A 20825-nucleotide genomic window follows, 5' to 3' on the forward strand; every position below is an offset into this window, starting at 1 on the left:
AAAAGTTGATATTAAACTTATTTTTTTATTATACCCTTTAATTAGTCTCTGTATGTTTCATCAGTAGAACTTAAATACACATTGGCTGGCTTGAGTCACCCTTGGCCAATTACCTTCTTTAATGTTGCAAATCCAAGGATATATGGATCACAGAATTTTGTACATGATGTTAGTCTATTGTCAGAGGGTGTGAAATTGGACTACAACTAAGTAATTTATCACCTACAGAGAGAGAAATGGTATGTCATATTGAGTGGGGGAAAAAATGACTAGTTTGTTTAATCCTGTCCCTCTCTATTTTCTGCATTACATTAAGGCCATACAAAATTGCTGTCAAAGACAACTTTGTTCAAATTTTATACCTTTTGCCTAAACATTTTATTATAACTGTTATGTTAATTAGCCATGATGAAAGTGGATATTACCAATATGTAATAGATTACATTTATCTTTTTCTTACTGACCTGTTGCATTGTTCTTTTTGACAATAATATCTGTTAACTCTTTATATATTTTATGAACACTTTATAAAAATTCCATGAATATTAATTTCGTAAAAGAACCCCTCCCCCCAATTTTTTAAAAAATACATCAGATCAGTTTCTGATCTCATATAGAATGTATATCAATTATTCTTCCTTTGGCTTTCCTGGAACTAGTCCTGATTAGAACAGTATATGTGCAGTCTGAATCAGACCCAAAGCTTCTATTTAGAGACATTTTAGGATTAAAGTTTGGTAAAACTGGTTGGAGACAAAAATATTTATTAATCATAATCATTACATGGTCCTTTATAACAGTTTTGATATGACAGACAAAAAGCACACGAGGAAACCAAGCATTGGAAAAAGCATAGAGGGCCAAGTAGAACATAATTCAGAATCCACACCAAATAAATTCCTGTAGAGGATAAGCACTGCTTGACCACATATGGATTTATTTTAAGAGATGCCTGTACCCTCAAACATGATATGTTGCATCTTGGAAGGTACCTCCTGAAATGGAAGCATTGTACTACATTCACATGGTGCTGTTGTCAGTTCAAATTACTAGGGCTGTTTGAAGCTTCAAGTGGTGATTCAGTTCAGGGGAGATTTGGCCCAGCTTGGCGGCCAAATCTCTGAATCCAAATTGAATCAGAGGACTAATTAAAAGGTCCAAATCAATTCAAAGCTCTCTGAATCGATTCAGAAAAGCTTTGGAGAGCTTCGGTGATTTGAGCAGACCCTACACACTACAGCAGGGAGCTGGACTCAAACTCCATGCTGGTAAGTAGGGGGAAGGGGAGGGGGGGGGGGCTGGAGGAGAGGGGGGCCCCCTGCCAAGCCCCATCCCCTGCCTTTTTACAAAAAAGCCCCCACTCATTGGCTGCTGTCTGGTGGGTGGGTGATCCCCACTGCCCCACACTGCATGGGGGGGCTCTGCCATGAGCTCCCTAACCCCTGCCAACTCTCCCAGCCCCCCCATGGCTGCCCTGCCTGCCCCAGCTCTGGCCCTTTAAGAAAAAAAAACAAACCTCAAGCTCACCAGCTCCTGCAGTGGTGTTGGGGCTTCTGGGGGCTCATGCAGAGCCCACCATGAAGTGCGGGGCAGTGGAGCTCACCCCCCACCCCCAGCCAGGCAGCACCTGGTGAGTTCAAGGGGTTTTTTTTTCTTTCTTAAAGGGCTGGAGCTGGGGTGGGCAAGGCAGTCATGGTGGGGGCTGGGACAGCAGGGCAAGTCAGAGGGCTCGTGGCAGAGTCCCCCATGCAGTGTGGGACAGTGGGGGGAGTGGGGATTGCCCCCATGCTGGGCAGCAGCCAGTGAGTGGGGTTGGTGTTTTTTTCGAAGTGCTGGGAGCTGGGGTGGACAGGGCTGGGAGACTGGGTGGGGGATGGGGCCTGTGTGATTCAGAGATTCGGCAGCAGCCAGATCTCTGAATCAGATTTGGTCGAATCGATTCGGACAGTGATCCAAATCATCAAATCGAATCACTGTCCCCCAAATCAGCTGAATCTGAATCCAAAGCAAATACTAACCGCTTCGCACAGGCCTACACATTACCCAACCCACAGTGCCACACCAGTGCAGCTATACTGCTTCCATTTTACATAATAGTATGCAGAAAACAGTTCAGGATGCTTATGGGCACTATTGTCTGGCATAGTAGATTTTGAGTGCAGACTTGCCATCAATGGTAGAATATTGACCATGGATTTTTGCCCTGCTTTGAAATTCATGCAGCTTTGTATTCTTTCCACAGTTATATTCTTTCTTTCTTCTCAGCAATCTACAATTTTTCTACTGTTTTTAAACACTAGGCAAAGTTGAAAGTATTATCCTGTAAAAATGCCAAATCCCTTGGTACAGTTGCACAGTTTGGGGAATATCATAAATTCATTAACTATTCCAATGCACTTATATTTAACAGTGGGAAGAGGGATGGACAGTAGGATTGTTTCCATGTTGATGGAGTATAAGTAATACTTGTTTTATTTTAAAGAGTGAATAGCTTATAAATGGAATGAACAAAATGTGGACGTGCTGCTGAACTGAGAATTACGTGTTCCATATATGAATATCAAATAATGCATTTAATCAATTTATAATAAAATATATGGCCACTCAAAGGTAGGATCAATAGAGAGGGTGTGGAAACTCTACTACCCTACTGTAAGTTCCTCATTCATTAGGGTTGTATCATGCTGGGGAGAACTGTGACTGACTAATTTTCCCTTGAAGAAAATGAAGATTTTATTTACCAGAGAATTCAAGTTGATGCCTTGTCCCACATAGCATTTTAAAAGCTGACACCGTATGCAAAATTTACATGCAATATATAAATAGCACTGTTTACACAAAATTATATACATGGGTCTTACTGAAGTTTTCAGTTGCTTTCTCAAAAAACATGCCCTTTATGCAGATCAGTTCATAACTTTTTTAAGAACATTTTATTAACTTGCTAATTCACTGAAAGTTGTACTTTGGAGTGCTTTACAATTGATACCTTACTTGCATGCAACGCAAAAAGGTACAAACAGCTTTGTTTGCATCTTTGTATCATATTTTATGATTTTCTTTTGACCAGCTTTCTATTATATTAGCAATTGCTTTAAAATAAAAGATGCGTAAAGAGGCAATATTTGATTTTGTTACCTTTTGCAGAGAAGATAATTCTGAATTGTTTGTTTTTCAGAACTAATCAGTCTGAAGTAAGTTTGATTGCAGTTGTGGTAGCATCTCGATTGATTAAATTTTTAGCAGAAAAGCTAATTGTGAAATGTGATTGTAGGCTTTTTTAAGATATTCACTTAATTCATTGGTTTGTAATGTAGTCACTGTCAAACTTTGGAGCCCAGATAATACTATAAAACTTCTAAATTACAATAATTATAATCAGGAGGTTTATTAGCCAAGCTGTTTGCACAATGTGGTATTTTTCCTTATGTTATGAAGATTTTCATATTTCCATGATGACTGGAGCATCTATGTACAACTTATGAAATGTGTTTTGCAGTTATTTGTAAATGATTGTAACATCATCTACTTCAGCATTTGTGGAGTCATTTCCTATTAGGATATTAGCATGTCTCTGTCAGACCAAGAAAATAGTTGGGATATTAAACCTTAATGGTCATCTGTTCAGGTGGAAACACCTAGAAGCAGATGGTTGGCTGAATCTGGGAGAACTCATTTTCTCAGCAAGAAATAGAGGTTGGAAAATCACCAGCAGCAGAAAAAAAAATCCCAAGGTATTTAAAATGGTTTTAAAACCCACAGATGTAGGGGTGTATTGGGAGATGAAGATGTTCTAGAAGCATACTTTTATTCAGTGGGGAGAGGGACATCCTATGTAACTACAGGACTAGCCAAAGTCTGAACGAGCTGACCTGGAAGCAAGAGTGAGAGCCTCCAAAGTGCTTGTAAGAGTAGTATTTTTCTGCTTCTATTATACATAACGATTTTTTTCTACAACTTTTATATACAGTAACAGAACTGGACCTTGAACGTTTGTTTATACTAACAGTTAATATTTTTTTTTTAAATGAATAAAACATAATTATATCTGTGTATAAAAAGATGTGGCCCTCTTGTTTCTTTCTAAACTAAATTATCTAAAGGGAGATTTAAGGAGAGAATGATGCAAACACTATAAAAACAGGGGGTTTTATGGCTAATACTGATATCCTGCTATTAAAAAGCAGTGAGGTAGTTTGTTTCTGGGCAAAAATCCAGAAACCATGCTCTTTAATCTAGATTGCATATCTCATGCTTGTTTTGTCAGCATCGTGTAGGCTTACTGTGTGGTTTTTGTTTGAATTTGAGACTCTGGACTATTAATTTTATTGTAACTAGTATGGAGTACAGTTATGATGATTTGTGCTAAGTGATGAGATGTATCATTTATTTTCTGCCAATATGTATGTAGATGCCAAAAAAATAAAACATATGAAACTAGCTGAATCATTCTTATTATGCCTATTGGTACTGTTGGCTTTTATACTAAATATGTATCTTCTCTAATAATATTCTGTAGGTGGTCTGCTGATGATGAAAACTTATTATTAACAGCTCAAAATTTAAATTATGAGTTAACATCCCAAATTTAAATTATTTTTCCTATATTTTCATGAATGTTGTACAAAATTCATAAAATCAATTCTCACTGTAGTTGAAGCATAATATAGCACATCCCAAAAGTTGGGTTAAAAGGTGGCTGGAGAAGTTTTTCACCAGTTTGTACCAACTAAAAAGTCTTCATCTTTGGCAAAACAACCAATTAAAACTTAGAAAGACATGAGAACAGGTTGCCAGGAGGAGTACTGGTGACAAAACATCTCATTAGCTTTTGAATGGAGGTTGATGGGATAGTAGAAGTTATTTTATGGCTATGATGATTGCCTGATAGCAGGGACTGGACTTAATGATCCAAGAGGTCCTTTTCAGTTCTATGTTCCTCTTCCAGTTGGTACTTCTCAGGCAGGACCTAACTAAATACAACAATCCTGGAATATTCTAAATTAGTACATTTTACAGTGTTTCAGTTAGAGTCCCTTAACTATAATCAAGAGGCTAGCAAGGTGCTTTCTGTAATGGTTCCTCAACTCTGGAACTCCTCTGTCAAAGTGCAGATTTGTTAATCTCCTGAGTACAGCACAAAGGGATATGTACAGGAGGTGCACTCAAGAAAGGGTTGACCCAGTCTAGAAACCCAATATTGTGAATGACCTCACCCCAGCCTTGGGACTCTACTGTTTCCACACTCCCTTTACCCTGACTGGGCAATTTTTCACATCCCCCTCCTGCCAGCCAGGCAATCCCTCTGCCTCCACAGATGTATCAGCCTTCCCACAATCCTGCTAGCCTACTTCCTCTCCCCCCATACCCTGAGTTACTTACCTCAGGCTCCCTACGCCACTCCCGGCAGCAGCAAATGGCTGTACATGCTGTTCCCAGAAGCAGTGAACTGCTACCAGTCTAGATTTAGGTGGTTTGTTCTCATGCTAAAACTATCCCCTTCTCCTCCCTTCCCCCACCCCCCTCCCCTTTGTGAAAGCTGTTGATGAAAGTTTGGATTGAGGTGGATATATTTGTGGGCAGCCCATTGTCAATTTTATGTTGTAACTGTTCCATATTGAAAAATTGGCCTAGAGCATCAATTAACAATTGTCCTAGAGACAATTAAACTTCATAAATTTGAATAAATAACAATAATACATATGAAGCATGTCTTTAATTCCTGAGACATTGTCTTTGGATGTCTTTGGATCTGCCAGGAGCCTAAAACCTATACCTGCTTATTATTCAGTTATGTCACCTAACTATATGTAATTATAACTACAAGTATGTATGTAAATTATCATTTGACAGTAACCTCAACATGCATTACTCAAAAAAGTAATGAATTATTTTGATACCTTGACCTTTTTTTATACATATATATTTTATATGCCTGAGAAAATTGTCTTTGGCATTTCTTAGGGTAATGGCACAAGTACACATTTATTTCAATATTTTGTGAAAGAGTTTAATAATAGGGTACTGTAGGGTGAATATATTTTCAGATATTCCATTGTTAGCACCATCTGTTGTGAACTGCTACTTTGCTTCTTGTCTCCTAGTATATATTGGTACATAGATTTCAGTATTATTTCTCCTTTACTGCATAGATTGAAGCAACAATTACTTGCAGCTGCATGAGAAAATAGGGACTTTCTATAGAAAGACTGTAGATAGATGTGCTTTTTATAGAAAGACTGGCTGTTGGTTACTTAATTCTGAGTTGACTCAGCTATTTCAAGGGGAAAAGGTAAAGGGAGAGAGAGAAAGGAATCTAAAAGTTTGTGGACACAAATATTTTATGACTATACTTTTGCTTTTGTCTTTGGCTAATATAGCCAGATACCTAAAGTAAGTCTCCATTTATGTGATTAAATGAAGTAACAACATTTCTTCAGAGAAGAGAGGAAAACAATTAATGTAATGGCAAGAACAATGGTATGTGAAGGTATATTTAAAGGATGTCTACATTAATCCATGAAGTGAATATATCTTAAAGTTGGTTTAGAAAATAAATTGCATTTAGGAACTGGTGCATTCACATTTTCTTTGGCTTTCATGAATTTCGTGCTGCTTATAGAATAGTGGTCTACAGAAGCAGCTCTCTTGCTCACAAATACTTCCTTACTTTATGACCCTCTGGTCCAAGCTAGCATTTTCCACTAGTCTGTTATTCTTTCATAGTAATCATTTTATCAGCATGCCTTTTTGGGTGACTGGACCTTTATATTTAGCAAAGGCAAACAATCCCACCATTTTGAAAACAGTAGCTGCCAGTCTTCTCTCCCTTTCTGTGCTGGTAAATTGTCTTAACCTCTGTTACATGGAATAGGGAGGGGCTGATGGGATCAGGAGGGAGCTGGCAGGTCTGGTGGGGTGGGTTGGCAAGTCCTAGGGGGAGGTGCTGCCTGGACCGGATTGGTAGTTGGGAGGGGGAATAGCTTGGTCACAATTGTGGGTAGGAGAAGGGGGTTAAAACCAAAGAGCCCTGGGGCTTTGGCAAGTGGCTGAGCTTCCCAAGCCCTGGGCCTGTGCCGTGAACATGTGCAGCTGTTTGTTAGGTTGGTTAACCCACTTTAGACCAGTGTAAGCCATCCTGATCTAAAGTTAGTTCACCTCTGAGCAGAACTAACTTTTTATTGAGTGCACCATTTTCAGGACAATTTAAGCCTTGTGAATGCTTGCACACACAGCTATTTAGATTGCCCTAAGCTTGGTTAGGGTGATCTAAATGTAACACATTTAAGTACCCTCAGAATAGTCCACAGATTCCGTCTCAGCCACTAATTTATACTCCTAGTTTTTTTAACACCCCAGCTTCTTTGTCCCAGTCAACTTTCCATTTTCCCCTCTACTTGTCATTCTGTCTACTTCCTCCTCCTCCTTCTCCTCCTCTTGCTCTTTCATACTCTCTGGGTACCAACAGAAGAAGCTCCACACCTACACAATTACACCAGAGCCACAGCAGCAGTCAGAAATCATTGCCGCTTCTGTGCATTACAGCTGCCCTGGGCACCTGGCTGATTAGATATGCCTCCGTATCTAGTGCCACAACAGCCCCTGACTGTGAAAGTAAAAATTACAGGGAAAAATCCAGTTAATGCTATACCATCCAGTCATGAAAACATGTCTTATCTTGGCATGTTTTATTTAAATTTTTGGCCAAAGCATAAACAGTAGCTTATATATTTCATCACAAGCTATTTTATATTGTTACTTCATTTCATGATTACATCATGATAATGATGTTATAATTAAGTTTTATGACTTGCATGTCAAAATACAGTCGGTAGTAACTGAAATATTTTTAATTTGTTTGGTTTGTTGGATATGAACGGTCTATGCAAAGTTGTGCTATTGCATTGTATATAACCTTAAAAATACTTTCCCCATTTTTTCTAAATTAATTAGTTTAATATAGGTTGCTCAGCTACAGTAATGAAAATGCCCTAGTATATGTTTTCTGCATTTATATATAAACAATGAATAGTCTAAGCAGCATGATTTATATAATAGTTTGTCACTGTTGGGCAAAATTGTTTTTTATAGTGAAGAAGAGGTTAAAGGGAAGAACATATAAATATGATTACATTTCCACCATTTTAGCACAAATACATACTGTAAAAGGATATAAGGTGATTTATATTTCTAATCATCTGTCATGTTTTTCTGGAGGGAGGGGGCTGACCCTCCTCCAGAAGCAAGCTGAACTATTTCCCCTAAGTAACGTCTACCCGGCGGATACCTGTTCTCTGAGAGCATAGTAGTATAATCTTTACTGAGACTGAGCATGCCAACAATATGGGATGCCTGCTTGCCAACACCTTGAGGAAGAGAAGGGGGTCTCAAGTTTGATTTCAAACAAATATCTGTTACATAGTAACAGTAGTAGTAATGCAACATATTTAATGGCATGTGGATATTGCTGCTGTTACCAGATGTATTTTCAAAGATTTGCATAATAATTTTAACTATGTCACTGCTACCTATGAAATCTCATGTCCCACTGAATGAGTTAGAGTATGGTGGCAGTTTATAGACTACCTTCTGCCCCTTTAAATAAGTGCAGTGTACAGAAAGGCACTTCTGTGTGCTCCTTTGAAGGAATAGCTTGTTTTTATTGCAATTTTGCAGCAAAACGCCTTTATTTCTTAGCAAGAATTTACAATGGCATTTCAGTGATTTTCAGATTACTTATACCCTTATTACCGAGAAAAATAGTGAAAACATGGTCTTGGATTACTGCATATTACAACTAAATGGCTAAGTAAATGCAATCCCATCCACAAGTACCAACTTTTATTTTTGCGAGGGAAGAAGCGCATAAGATGAAGGGCATGTGAGAAGATTTATGCATTTCAAGTGACAGCCCTCTTCCTAAGGGGAGCCAGGGCTCTCGGGACCCTATATACGTGGCACCTCTGATGCCATCTTGTCTTTTCCCTTGGTAACAAAAAGGTTTGTTTAAGCCAAATATGTGAAGGTACTTCCATTATTAAATGCAGTCACTGCACAGATTTAAATATGTTATATACCCTTGGGTGGTGGTTTTCCAGCCTGGTCTATAGCCATACTACCCAATAAATATGCCAAACTCTCAATGGAGTACCCACAGTGATATAAGTAAAGAATGTCTTGTGGCAGTTTCATTGGCTGTTGACATTCTTTACTCTCAAATCAGGATTGTGTTGAAAAAAAACTAGTGAATTGATAAGAAGCATGCTCTAGCCACAGAAAATGCATATATTTATTCAATATGAACACTCTCACACTGTTCCACAGCTGAAGTCAGTGATCAATTAAAATGGATTTTGTAGGCCTATTATGGTGAGATTTTTGTAGTAGGCTTCATTCTAGAAGCTAAAGGGGAAGAGTTCTGCCAGGCCAAGTAGTTACAGTTTGCAAGTTAATTTTGAGTATTTTCTTCATTAGTTAGGATTTTTGCACCTGTGTGTGTTATAACTGAGCATTAGGGATCACTGTTTCAGAATGAAGTTTAGACAAGAGATAGAGAATTTGGTTCCTTGTAGAAGTATGGTAATGCAGACTACTTTGAAAAATTATCTTCAGAATATGAGATGTTCTGAGTGACACTTCTTTCACTGACTTGAAATATAACTTCCTTGCTTTCAAGTAATATTTCAATCAACATGCTCATATATGAATATGTAGTAAAAACGAATGTACCAATCTCAACTGTCACAAGAGCAAAAGTGAATTCAGCTCTTCATTCTGTAGATTTATAGACAGTCATATGCTTAAAATATACTGGCACAAATCTAAAAATTGTGTTCCTTTTTTAATCATGCATGAATTTGATTTTTTTTAAATTCAAATTAGTTATTAAGGGAAGTATAAAAAGCAGTATTTTCTGAAAGAATGTGAGTGCAAGATTTCCAGCACGTTTAGGCTAGGGACAGACATTACACAGAAACCGGTTTAAGTGATCAGAAACTGATTTAAACCTGTAACAGAACAGATGTTCAGTGCACATAAACCAGTTTGAAAATGCCTGAAACCAGTTTGAGATAAACCGAGTTGAATTTAGTATCAGACTTAACTGATTTGTGTCAATCCAGTTTATACGATGTCTGTCCCAGACCACTTCCTGGTTTAAGTTAAACCAGACTCTCCCAGCATCCTGGCATGCTCTCCAGGCTGGGCAGGGCTCTCTACTCCACAGCAGAACTGGCCCCTCCCCTCTGCTATAATGTTGGGATTCAGCTAGATGGGAGGTCCCATTATAAACAAGGAACCACGTAGGTGCTCCTTGGCAGGAGATCAGGCAGAGACTGCAGGCATCTGCCTGACTTCCCCCTGCTTCCTCCCCACTTCCCTCAAAACTCTCTACTAAGCAGGAACTGTCCCCTTCATTCTGCCTTACACCGACACCTCTCAACATTAGCTAGCATACCACATCCTGGCTATAGTTTATGCTGTGGGAGACTGGACAAAGGCAGACAGAACTGTGTCCACTTCGGGCTTTTTGGAGCTAATCAACAGGTAGCTGGTAATGTCCCTCCATTCCTTCCTTGGAAAAAGTTGTTTAAGATGAGCTTGAGCTGATGAAGAGAAGCTCCTGTTTCTTTGTTTTCTTCATGGTGTGATAACCATTGACTTATGGGTGATAAACATGGTGTTATCAACTGCTGGCCATGGGGGTACCCTTTCCTAATCAGAACATCCTGCCTGGACCTGGCCACGCCCCTCTCTGCTCAGCACTATGGAAGGGAAGGGAGAGCTGCTCTAATGTCCTACCTCCCCCCCCCCCCCCCCCTACCCCCCCGCACCCCCCCCCCAGCTTCTAGCCTGAGCCACTGCAGGCATGTACCTGCATTTCTGGGATGCCTGTCAGTTACAAACTGGTTTAGCCTAGCCAGGTTAGACTAACCTGTAAAGATTGAATCAATTCAGGCTCTGGCTTTTTTGAAAGACTGTCCCTAGCCTTTGTGTTTAGTAATATTTTGAATGGTTGACAGCAAACCTAACCCCACCTTTGCTCTCATTCCACCACTTAGAATTTCTTGCCCACCCAGCTTTTGGGGTTTTGAGCAAAGTAGGTGTTGGGTAGGGGGAGGGAGGAGCTGGAAATGGTGTTCTCAGGTTTGGAAGTGGTATTTGGGGAATCCTCTGTATAGGCAGTTTTTTATTGTAAGCCATTCTGAGCTTTTTGGGTAGAGCAGTTTATATATCTAATACATACATAAGTAAAATATTAACTTTTTTGTTTGGGCTTCCTTGGCTTTTAAATGTTAATAAAAATATTATTAATGCAGTAAACATGTAGATGTAACATAAATTAGATTGATATTTTAAGGTAAATAATATTAAATGGTTATTGATGGAAGAGATAGAATGATTAATATAATTATTATGCCCCCAAATATTATTTTTTCCAGCTGATAAAGACATCAATCTGCCATTGGTTTTTTATAATGAGAGAAGAAAATTAAGGCAAGGCCTCTTAACAAAACTTCCTTAGCCTAGTACACTATGTTCTTCAAAAGCAAGGGTTACTATCAACACCTTTGTCTCATATTGCTGAATGACAGAGAGCTCCTGCCAGAATTCAGCTATATGCGAGGTCCCATTATAGACATGAAGAGGTCACATTACCAAGCACCACTTCTCAAAATCATATTTATTTGTAAACAGAAAGAATATGGATAGTACGTAACAGAATTATGTAACGCTGACAGTATTGGGTAGGAAATATGCATTAGTAATGAACTCTGAATACTTTTATTTATAAGCGAACAATTGTAGAGACTGTGTTTCCTAGTATTACAGTTAGAGCTATGAAAATAGAGGTATTTTTAAATTTGATGATCCAAGTTGAAAAATTTAAGAAAAAATGTTTCAGTCAACACAAAGTATTTTTAGCTGAACCAAAACTGCTACAGTATCCATCATTTGATGTAAAATAAATGCTTGATTTTGATTGTTTCTAGTTCTTTTTATATTGAAAACATTTTCATCATAAAATATTTTAAAATGAAAATGTCAAAATGAAAAATGTCACCTTTGCTGGGGTTTTTCTATTAAAAAATATTTGATGAATTTGGCATAAATTTGTGAATAGCCTCAACAGGCCAGGATTTTAGCATTTCATACAACCACAGCCCCAATCCTGGTTAAATTCAGTATGAGCTGACCCCTGATAGAGGTCTCATAATTTCTAAGTCTGTCTTGCACATTAGCAGCCCCTAAACTACAGTATAATTACATAAAAAGAAATGAAAAATGAAATGAAGTCTGCAGGTGCCTATTCAGGTCAGAAGGCATTTTACAACCCTAGGGGCAGATTAAAGGGAAAATAAGCCTAGAAGCAAAAGATTAGACTGCCAGGCATGTCTGGGTAGCAGGCTTTAAAAGAAGAGGCAGAATCATTGCAATTCTGATTAGACCTCTTTTCAGTATTTTGTCCTGGGGCCACTAAATCCAGTTCAAGTCTTTTGATTGATTTACACTGGCTTCCATAACAGTCAAAGGATTTAGTTCATGCATTGACAATGGTGATATTATGGTTTTAACTAGAAGATTATAACCATACACATGCAAAACAGCCATCTGAACACCATCTAACAAAAGAATATTATGTATTTGTATTTATTTATATAGTATTTATATTTTGTGTTTGTATTTTTTTAACTAGTCTGCTCCAAGTTATGTGTAGTACCAAATGAAGTTCACTCCTAAGGTAATGGAGGAACTCAACTTTTGGCCAGATCCAGAGCTAAGATGCCATAATTTATTTATACAATTATAAATTCTGCAATTATTGATTATTCAGGAATATGACAGAAGCATCAGAGAACTGAGTAGTCTTTTTGTTCTATGATGTCCATAGACAAATAGATTAATAGCTGTAGTTAGGTGGAGCTACAGTAACATTGCAACGTTAGACTGAATCAAGATGTACATTTCTACTTCCCCCTGGAAATTTGAAACATTTCCAAGTTCAATGGGCTTGGAAATTAAAAAAAAAAAAAAAATAGAATTATGAGCCACAGGCTCCACTCTCCCTTTCCCTTTCTTCTGACATGGTAAGGGGAGCGGAGCAGGATTTCAGTGCCATGAAAGCTGCAGCTGCAATCTCTCAGGATTGTGGCTCCATGCACATACCCATCTTGTGGGAGGGGTAATAGACTCAGACTCTTATTTATTTATGTATTTATATGCCATCTTCCCCCACAAAGACTCTGGGTGGCTTATAGTAAGATCACAGAATAATTTATAAAACAGGAAAATGAAAAGAGAACAAAACAACTTACAAGAGAACTAGCCTATAATCATAAATCAGAGACCACCTTTCTCAGCCTAGCTTTGTTTCCTAAAGTTAATGAGTGCTCTCAATTGCTCGCCTCTCAAAACTGGGATACTAGACCCCATGCTGGAATAGAGCAGCATGCAGGGTTTGAAACATGACTGACCTGGTGACAGAGGAGAAAGCAGATATATATTTAAATATGTAAAAGTAAAATATGGCTACATGACTATTATTAGGTGCATTGTCCCAGGCTCATATGAATGTAGCTTAGATTCCCCCAGTGTTACAGGTATTTTATGTATTCTCACTACTACTCATGTTTCTTGACAGGATGATGAAGTAGTACTTCAGTGTGTTGCCAACATCCAGAAAGAACAACGAAAGTTCTGCCTGGCAGCTGAGGGACTTGGAAATCGCCTGTGCTTTTTGGAGCCAACATCAGAAGCTAAAGTAAGAATTACTCCAATAAATAGTTTCAGCTAAAGTAACTCATGTATGAATGTTAACCCAATGAAAAAGCATAAGTAAATATAATATACCCTTTAGTGTACGTAATATAAATGTGAAATATTGAAGGGGCATTTCTAATCCACAGCGTTTATCTGAATTGTATATTCTCAGGCTGGAGCTTTTGCTGCCTACTGCCTTTTAAATGATAAAGGGGATTGCATGGCTGAAGCACCATAAATTGTATTGAGAATATGGACCTTAATATAAATCTGTTTTTTTGCTACTTTATTAAATTATCACAGAGGCTCTTAGTTTTCAGTTAGCTTTAGGAGGCAAAACATTGGGACAGTGCAAACTTTGCTGCAATTTTGTAGATAATTCTTTACCATTTCCAAATACATATCCCTGTTAGAACACTAAAATTTTACAAAACAGTTTAAAATTTCACCTTTCCTGAACTGTTTAGTAATAAAAAAACTTTTTCCTACTATTATACAGATTTACAGGCCTAAAACCTGGGACCAGCTATGCTAGTATCACCATCTCCTCTCAGTGATTGACATTAAGTACTGCTTCCAGCAAAGCTGACTCGGCAGACAGTTACAAACCCTGGGAGAGAATTTTAAAGTAATGGAAAAAGTATTAAAGATGGTGGATGTGAAACAGAAAGGAGAGGGGAGGATTATGAGGAAAGACTAAGGAAAATTACAGATGAGAGAGCTAATGAGAAGAGTTTTGGGGGAGGGGAAGTTAGAGAAAGAAAAGAGGTACTGGCAGAATATCTGACAGCAGTATTTAATAAAGGAGGCTTAGATTACCAGAATTAGAAGAATACAGTAGAATGAATTCCTGTTTGCATCATTTTATATCTTCCTATATTTTGCACCCTAATTCCTTTCTTCTTCCTGCTCTCCTACCACTTTTCCCTTTCTCTCTTCGCTTTTATAGTGGTGTTTCTCTGCATTTTTCCTGATGATGTTACTAGATATACATAGATTTTAAACCAGGGATTAGGAACATATTGAACACATAATGGACCAATGTGTAAGGTCCTTGCCCTACTTTCCAGGAGGGAAAGTTATGCTACATTTATATTTGCATTTCTTTTCATCCCAGAAATTAAGCACAGTAATTTCCCTTATGGAGTAGATGAGGTGAACCTGGAGGTCATTTCTAACTTTCTGATTTGGTGATTCTGAGTGGAGAGTGGTAGGAGTTCAGATACCTTAACCACAGACTATAAATACAGTGTAGTTATTCTTACTGAAATGTAGTGAGATTTGCAGGATCAGAATGTTAAAATGAAATAGTAAAATCTAATTAGGAAGAATCAAGAAGACAAAAGGTTTGGAGAAGGAGGTAGAAGGGGGAAAAAGCTTGCCATGTCAAAATAGAATGACCTTTTCTGAGTGACTGATAGCAGGAGGCAAAATTGTGGGACTGTGTATTAGAGCCCATTGCTCCTTATTACTGGTGAAAGGGGAACCCAGAATTGGATATACATGTATTTTTAAACCAGGGATTAGGCCCCCCCCCCCTGCACCAGCAAGAAGCAAGTTCCCATGACTGGGAGCCCCAGACACCCCAACTGAGGGGCTCCTAGCAATCCATCCTTCCTGGGGGGGCATGAAACCCCCAGGGCAGAAGGAATGCCACTGGTGATCTCCCCACCCTGGGGGTTCAGGAAATCCCCAGAGTTGGAGCATCCCTACAGGGGCAGAATGGTTTATTTGGCAAGGGCGGGTGCACACAGCTGGGTAGGATGTGGGGGAGACAACAGGGGGAGCAGGAAACCTGTAGCCTGCTCCCACACCACTTGTCCCCTGTGCAGGTGCCTTGCCTCCCTGCCTCTCCCACTCTGTCCCCCCTGCAGCCTACCCCCTCCCTACCCCCGGCTGCCCCTTCCTCCTTACCCTCTGCTCTGGTTTCATTCTATCCAGCACAACTCAGCCTGGCCAAGAGCTGCCACTGCTACTGAAGAGTGTTGCAGCAAGGAGCAGAGCTGCAGCAGAAGATAACGGTGGGGTGGGTAAGGAGTGGTGAGGGAGCAGGGCATGAGGGAGCAGACTTCAGGGGGAACAGGGGATGGAAGGCAGGTACAGGCACAGGGGCAGGCAGCATGGGGTATGTAGCAGGGGTTTGCAGTAGGGAGGACAGATGGTGGGGGGAACAGGCACAGGTGTGAGGGGACAAGGAAAAAGTGTTTGGCCCCTCAACCCCCAATGCTATTTTCCTCGCCATAGTATTGGGGGGAGGAGGAATTTAAGATGAACTTCCACTAATTAGGTTCTATACATGGAAAATTATAATGAATGTATTATTTTCCATGCATATAACCTAATTTTCAGAGAATCTTTATTGCTGGAAGGTAGATTATAAATTGTAAATAAGTACAAGTGAATTTACCTGCTTTGCAGTTATTTTTCCTGTTGCTTCATCATGCTGGAGGGTAAGCAGTAGGTGTAGGCAGAGGCTGTGGGGAGTAGGTAGGGCAGACACAGAGGGGGCAATGCCAGGGAGTATAGGCAAGGGAGCAAGCAATGTGTGTGTGGGGGGGGGGGGGGGGGGGGGGAAATAGGTGGGTGGTGGGGGGGGGGGGGGGGAGGGGGGACAAATTTAACATGATGTTCCAATCATTAGATTATATATATGTAAAATTATAACAAATTTATAAATTTTCCATGTGTAGAATCCAATGGTTCTACACATGGAAATCTTAATGATTGCAATGTCCTCTTAAATTCAGAGTCCTCTTAGATTCAAGTAAATATGGCACAGTAGAAATACTTACAACAGCAGCACACAAGATAACGGTTAAATTATACAGCTCACTTCTCCCATTCTATTTCTGACAAGCTAATAGATGGGAAGTCCAAGAAAAAAAATTAAGTTTCCAGAAAACAATATTATATGAAACAGGAAGTGCAAGATAAAAAGCAGACAGAAAGGAGAAAATGAAAGACTAAAATGAGGTGAAGTTACCTAATGTTCATGCTGAAGAGGAGGCAATATTTCCAAGGCAGACGTCTGTTCTGAAGTTTCAGTCTGTAATCATTGCATGGTCCACCTATAAAAGAAACAAATATGTTGCTATCAAGTGCATGCATAAAATCAGGGAATACTCTGATTCTGAGAATGTGATGTTTGAGACTATCAGAATAAATGAAGCCATGTGTTTTCTGGAGTGGTTTCTGTATCTGGCTTCTGCATGTGATTTGTCATGTAGATGATTCAAGATGTAGTTGAATTTATGTATTCACTGAGCAAAACTCCTCCCATACCTGCAACAAACATGCTTTTCTAGTACATTTTTTGTCTCATAGCTAGACTGTCTTGGGCCAAAACTAGTGTCCATCTACCCTTGATACAGAGATATAGAAGAGAGAATAAGATGCAGATGAAGCTGAATAATTATGATCACAAATACAATACCCACATTTCCAAATTTTCGATGTTTTTATTTTGGTAAAGTCTTGACCCTGAAGTCTGTGTATTATCCTCTTCCCTTGATTTTAATCTTCTTTTTGCAATTCTTAGAATCATAGAAAACAGGGCTGGAAGGGATTTGTGGAGGCCATCTAGTCCAGTTGCCTGCCTGAGGCAAGATCATCCCTATCCAAACCATCTCATACAAATCTTTGTCCAACATTTTACTAAAACTGTACAATCAACCCTGCCACACAGCTGCAAGGCAGAGCACCCTAACTTGCAAATAAAGCAAGGGGACAATGTTGGTCAGTGTTTTGCTAGTATGTTGATCCTGTTAATGAGAATGGCTAGCAACACATGACAATCTTTTATTTAGAACTCATCTGAGTACTTTTGCTCGCTATTTCCAAATTTTCAGTATGCAAAAATATGCCATTCTATGGTTGTTCATAGCTTGGAAAAATATTTCCCAGTGAATTCTGAGACTGACCCTGCTTATACTGTTTTTCCAGCAATGGTCACAGTTCAGCTCCAGGGACATCAATAGCTGCTCTTACTGTCATCCTCCATTGTTTGTGTTTCCTTGTATCACTTTTTCATCCGATTATTTTCTGTAGATGCTGACTACACAGTAGCCCATGACTACTGCATAGTAGTGTTGTGTTGAAGAAAGCATGACACAATGCTATTGCGCAGTAGTCTCAGGCTACTGCTCAGTCAGCATCACGAAAAAGTTGTTTGGCAGAACTACTGTTCAGTAACTCTAGTTACTGCATAGTCATTTAGTAGTTGTTTATACAAGTACTGAATGACTGCACAGTAACAACTGCACAGTCAACATCTCATGTACATGTGGCCACTGAATAGTTGTTCAAAAAGTGTGTGGCATACGCTGACCTTCTTGGGTAGCAGCAGCATGTACAGAGAAAACTCTAACACTAGCTAGTTGACAACCTCTATACCACGGGTCAGAGGCATAACAAGGTAACTCTGTTCCTGGGGCAGTGGTGGGGCAGGAAAAGCTCTGGCTTGGCAACAGTGGTTGCATGGCCAACAAGCAATAGTGACTGCTATTATATTTTCACTCCTCTCCCCCAGGTTCCAGTTACCCCTCCCTCTCAGGTTGTGCCATTGCCACAGATTACACCTCATTCCTCTGTTCAGAAGAGTTCTCTTGAGTTTTTGGGAAAGCAGCAGCTTGGGAGAAAACATTAGTAGGTGTTATCTGCGTACAGAAACCTCCCATGACAAAAGTTCAGTATGTTTTATGGCTCTGTGATTAAAAGAGGGGACTGAAAGTTGGGACCCCTGCTTTCTACTTAGTTCTGCCACTAACTTTGAACTTTAACTTTGTTATTCTGTTTAATTTATTGAAAAGTATTCTTTCAAGAACAATTCTGTATATAGATGCAAATTTCCAAACACTTAGTATATATTCAGAAGGCACTAAACAGATATGTAGAGTTGGATTTGAAGATACCTGGAGTTAAAACATGTCTTTATATTTGTGAGCAGATAAACACGTTTAATATGAAGTTGCGACCCTATATATCTACTTGTCTACTCAGCATTCTTCTCTCTATTCAGAAAACAGCTAACTTATTCATCTTAAAATATCTTATAAGAGTATTATAAGAGGAGTTTCATATTTAGGTGTTTGACTGTACTTCTACACTCTAAGATTCAAGGGGACAATTATGATGTAGTAGACCCATCTGTTGTCTTGTATACAGAGCCCTTATGCTTCAGTCCAGATTCTGGAGAAAAATATCCTGTACAAGATATTTAATTTCACCTTAGATCTTCAAGTGACAGGGAGCCTATCACATAGCTTGGAAAAATATTGTAGTGTTCTAAATATCCTCAATACAAGGAAATGTGTTTTAGATAAATTCAGCTCTGAAATAATTTCAGCTTCCAGCCACTGAATGTTTGGAAAGCACTACCCTCAAAATCAGATATCTTATCCATGTGTACAAACTGACTGGGTCACCTCTCAGCCTTCTCTTTCATCAGTTGAATAAACATGAAAACATGCAGCATAAGGATAGTTTTCTAGCCCTGGGATCCAAGCTGTCTTTTAAACTATTGACTGTATTTCCATATTCTTCTTGAAATTTGGACCCCAAAACTAGTTATATTCTAGTAGTGAACTTATTAATGCTGTGTTCAGAACCAAAGTAATTTCCCTACTTCTACTTGATATCCCCGCTTCTATACATCAGTTCTGCCTTTAATTAATGAATAAAAACATATATATTGCTTGGAGTCAAAAGAAAACTGTTGCAGGAAAGGAATTGCAGGTACTTTAGATATTTTACAAAAATCTTGTAAAGTGACAAACCTAAAAGCTCTTTCAGAACCATGGAGAGCTAAAGACATGAATTTAGTATACAAAAGTAGCTAAAGATGTTCCTGGGGGTTTTGCCAGTTTTCTTCACAAGATGAGAAGGGTAACTTCAAAATTTAACTACAGCTAACTAGAATGGCCAGTTTTCAAAGGGCTTAAGGCAAAACTGACCTGTATACATTTTACTACATGTGCAAATTGCACACCTGGTCATATGTATCAATCAGTTATGAATAGATGCGTAGGTATATTCGGTTTTGCCTACATGCATTGCAAAACTTTTTTGAAAATGTGATGCCTAATCTTTTCCAGTTAATGATATGAATAGGGAATATATAATTCAGTGGAATTTACTTAACTATGATATAGAACTCATTCTTTTGATTTTGTTTGAACATTTTAAAAATGTTGAATGTCTTCTATGTAAAGGGACATTAGATGTATTTACTTTTTCAGGAGAAGATTCTTGTATCTCTTAATACTTGTATATACCTGAAAAATGCAGTGAAGTATAAAGGAGGAGATTATTATAGTTTCATAGTTGGTAGGGTTGGAAGGGACCTGAGGAGATCATCTAGTCCGACCCCCTGCCATGGCAGGAAAGAGTACTGGGGTCAAACGACCCCGGCCAGATGTTCGTCCAGCCTCCTTTTAAAGACCCCCAGGGTAGGAGCCAGCACCACTTCTTTTGGAAGTTGGTCCCAGGTCCTAGTCACCCTGACAGTGAAGTAGCGCTTCCTAATGTCTAGCCTGAACTACCCTCCGCTAGCCTGTGTCTGTTGCTTCTTGTAACTTCCGGGATTCCTCAGGGAAACAGGGACTCTCCCAATGCCTGCTGGTCCCCCTTGACTAGTTTGTAGACTGCCACTAGATCCCCTCTCAGCCTTCTCTTTTGGAGGCTGAACAGGTTCAGGTCCCTCAGCCTCTCCTCGTAGGGCCTACCCTGCTGACCCCTGATCATGCGGGTGGCCCGCCTTTGGACCCTCTCCATATTGGCCACATCCCTCCTGAAGTGCGGCGCCCAGAACTGGACGCAGTACTCCAGCTGCGGCCTGACCAGTGTCACGTAGAGGGGGAGGATCACCTCCTTGGACCTGCTTGAGATGCATCTGTGGATGCACGACAAGGTCTGGTTGGCCTTCCTGAACACGTCCCCACACTGTCGGCCCATGTTCATTGTGGCATCAATGATGACGCCAAGATCCTTTTCTGTCTCAACACTGGCGAGAAGGCAGTTCCTGAGCCTGTAGGTGTGCCGCTGGTTCTTCCTCCCCAGGTGCATTA

At 39.4% G+C, this 20825-nt stretch overlaps 1 protein-coding gene across 3 annotated transcripts in view; it reads left to right on the plus strand.

The window, feature by feature from the left end:
* RYR3 (ryanodine receptor 3) overlaps positions 1-20825 on the plus strand; it is a 585375-nt gene that overhangs the window by 107335 nt on the left and 457215 nt on the right. For all 3 annotated transcript variants that reach the window (XR_003092800.1, XM_025197735.1, XM_025197736.1), the window contains exon 2: positions 13643-13762. Coding sequence is in view for 2 of the 3 variants with exons in the window: in XM_025197735.1 (XP_025053520.1) it covers positions 13643-13762 (120 nt within the window). In the remaining variant the exon portion in view is untranslated. The remainder of the gene's footprint in view (positions 1-13642; positions 13763-20825) is intronic.

This window comes from Alligator sinensis, unplaced genomic scaffold (assembly GCF_000455745.1).
Source record: "Alligator sinensis unplaced genomic scaffold, ASM45574v1 scaffold262_1, whole genome shotgun sequence".
Lineage (NCBI taxonomy): Eukaryota > Metazoa > Chordata > Crocodylia > Alligatoridae > Alligator > Alligator sinensis.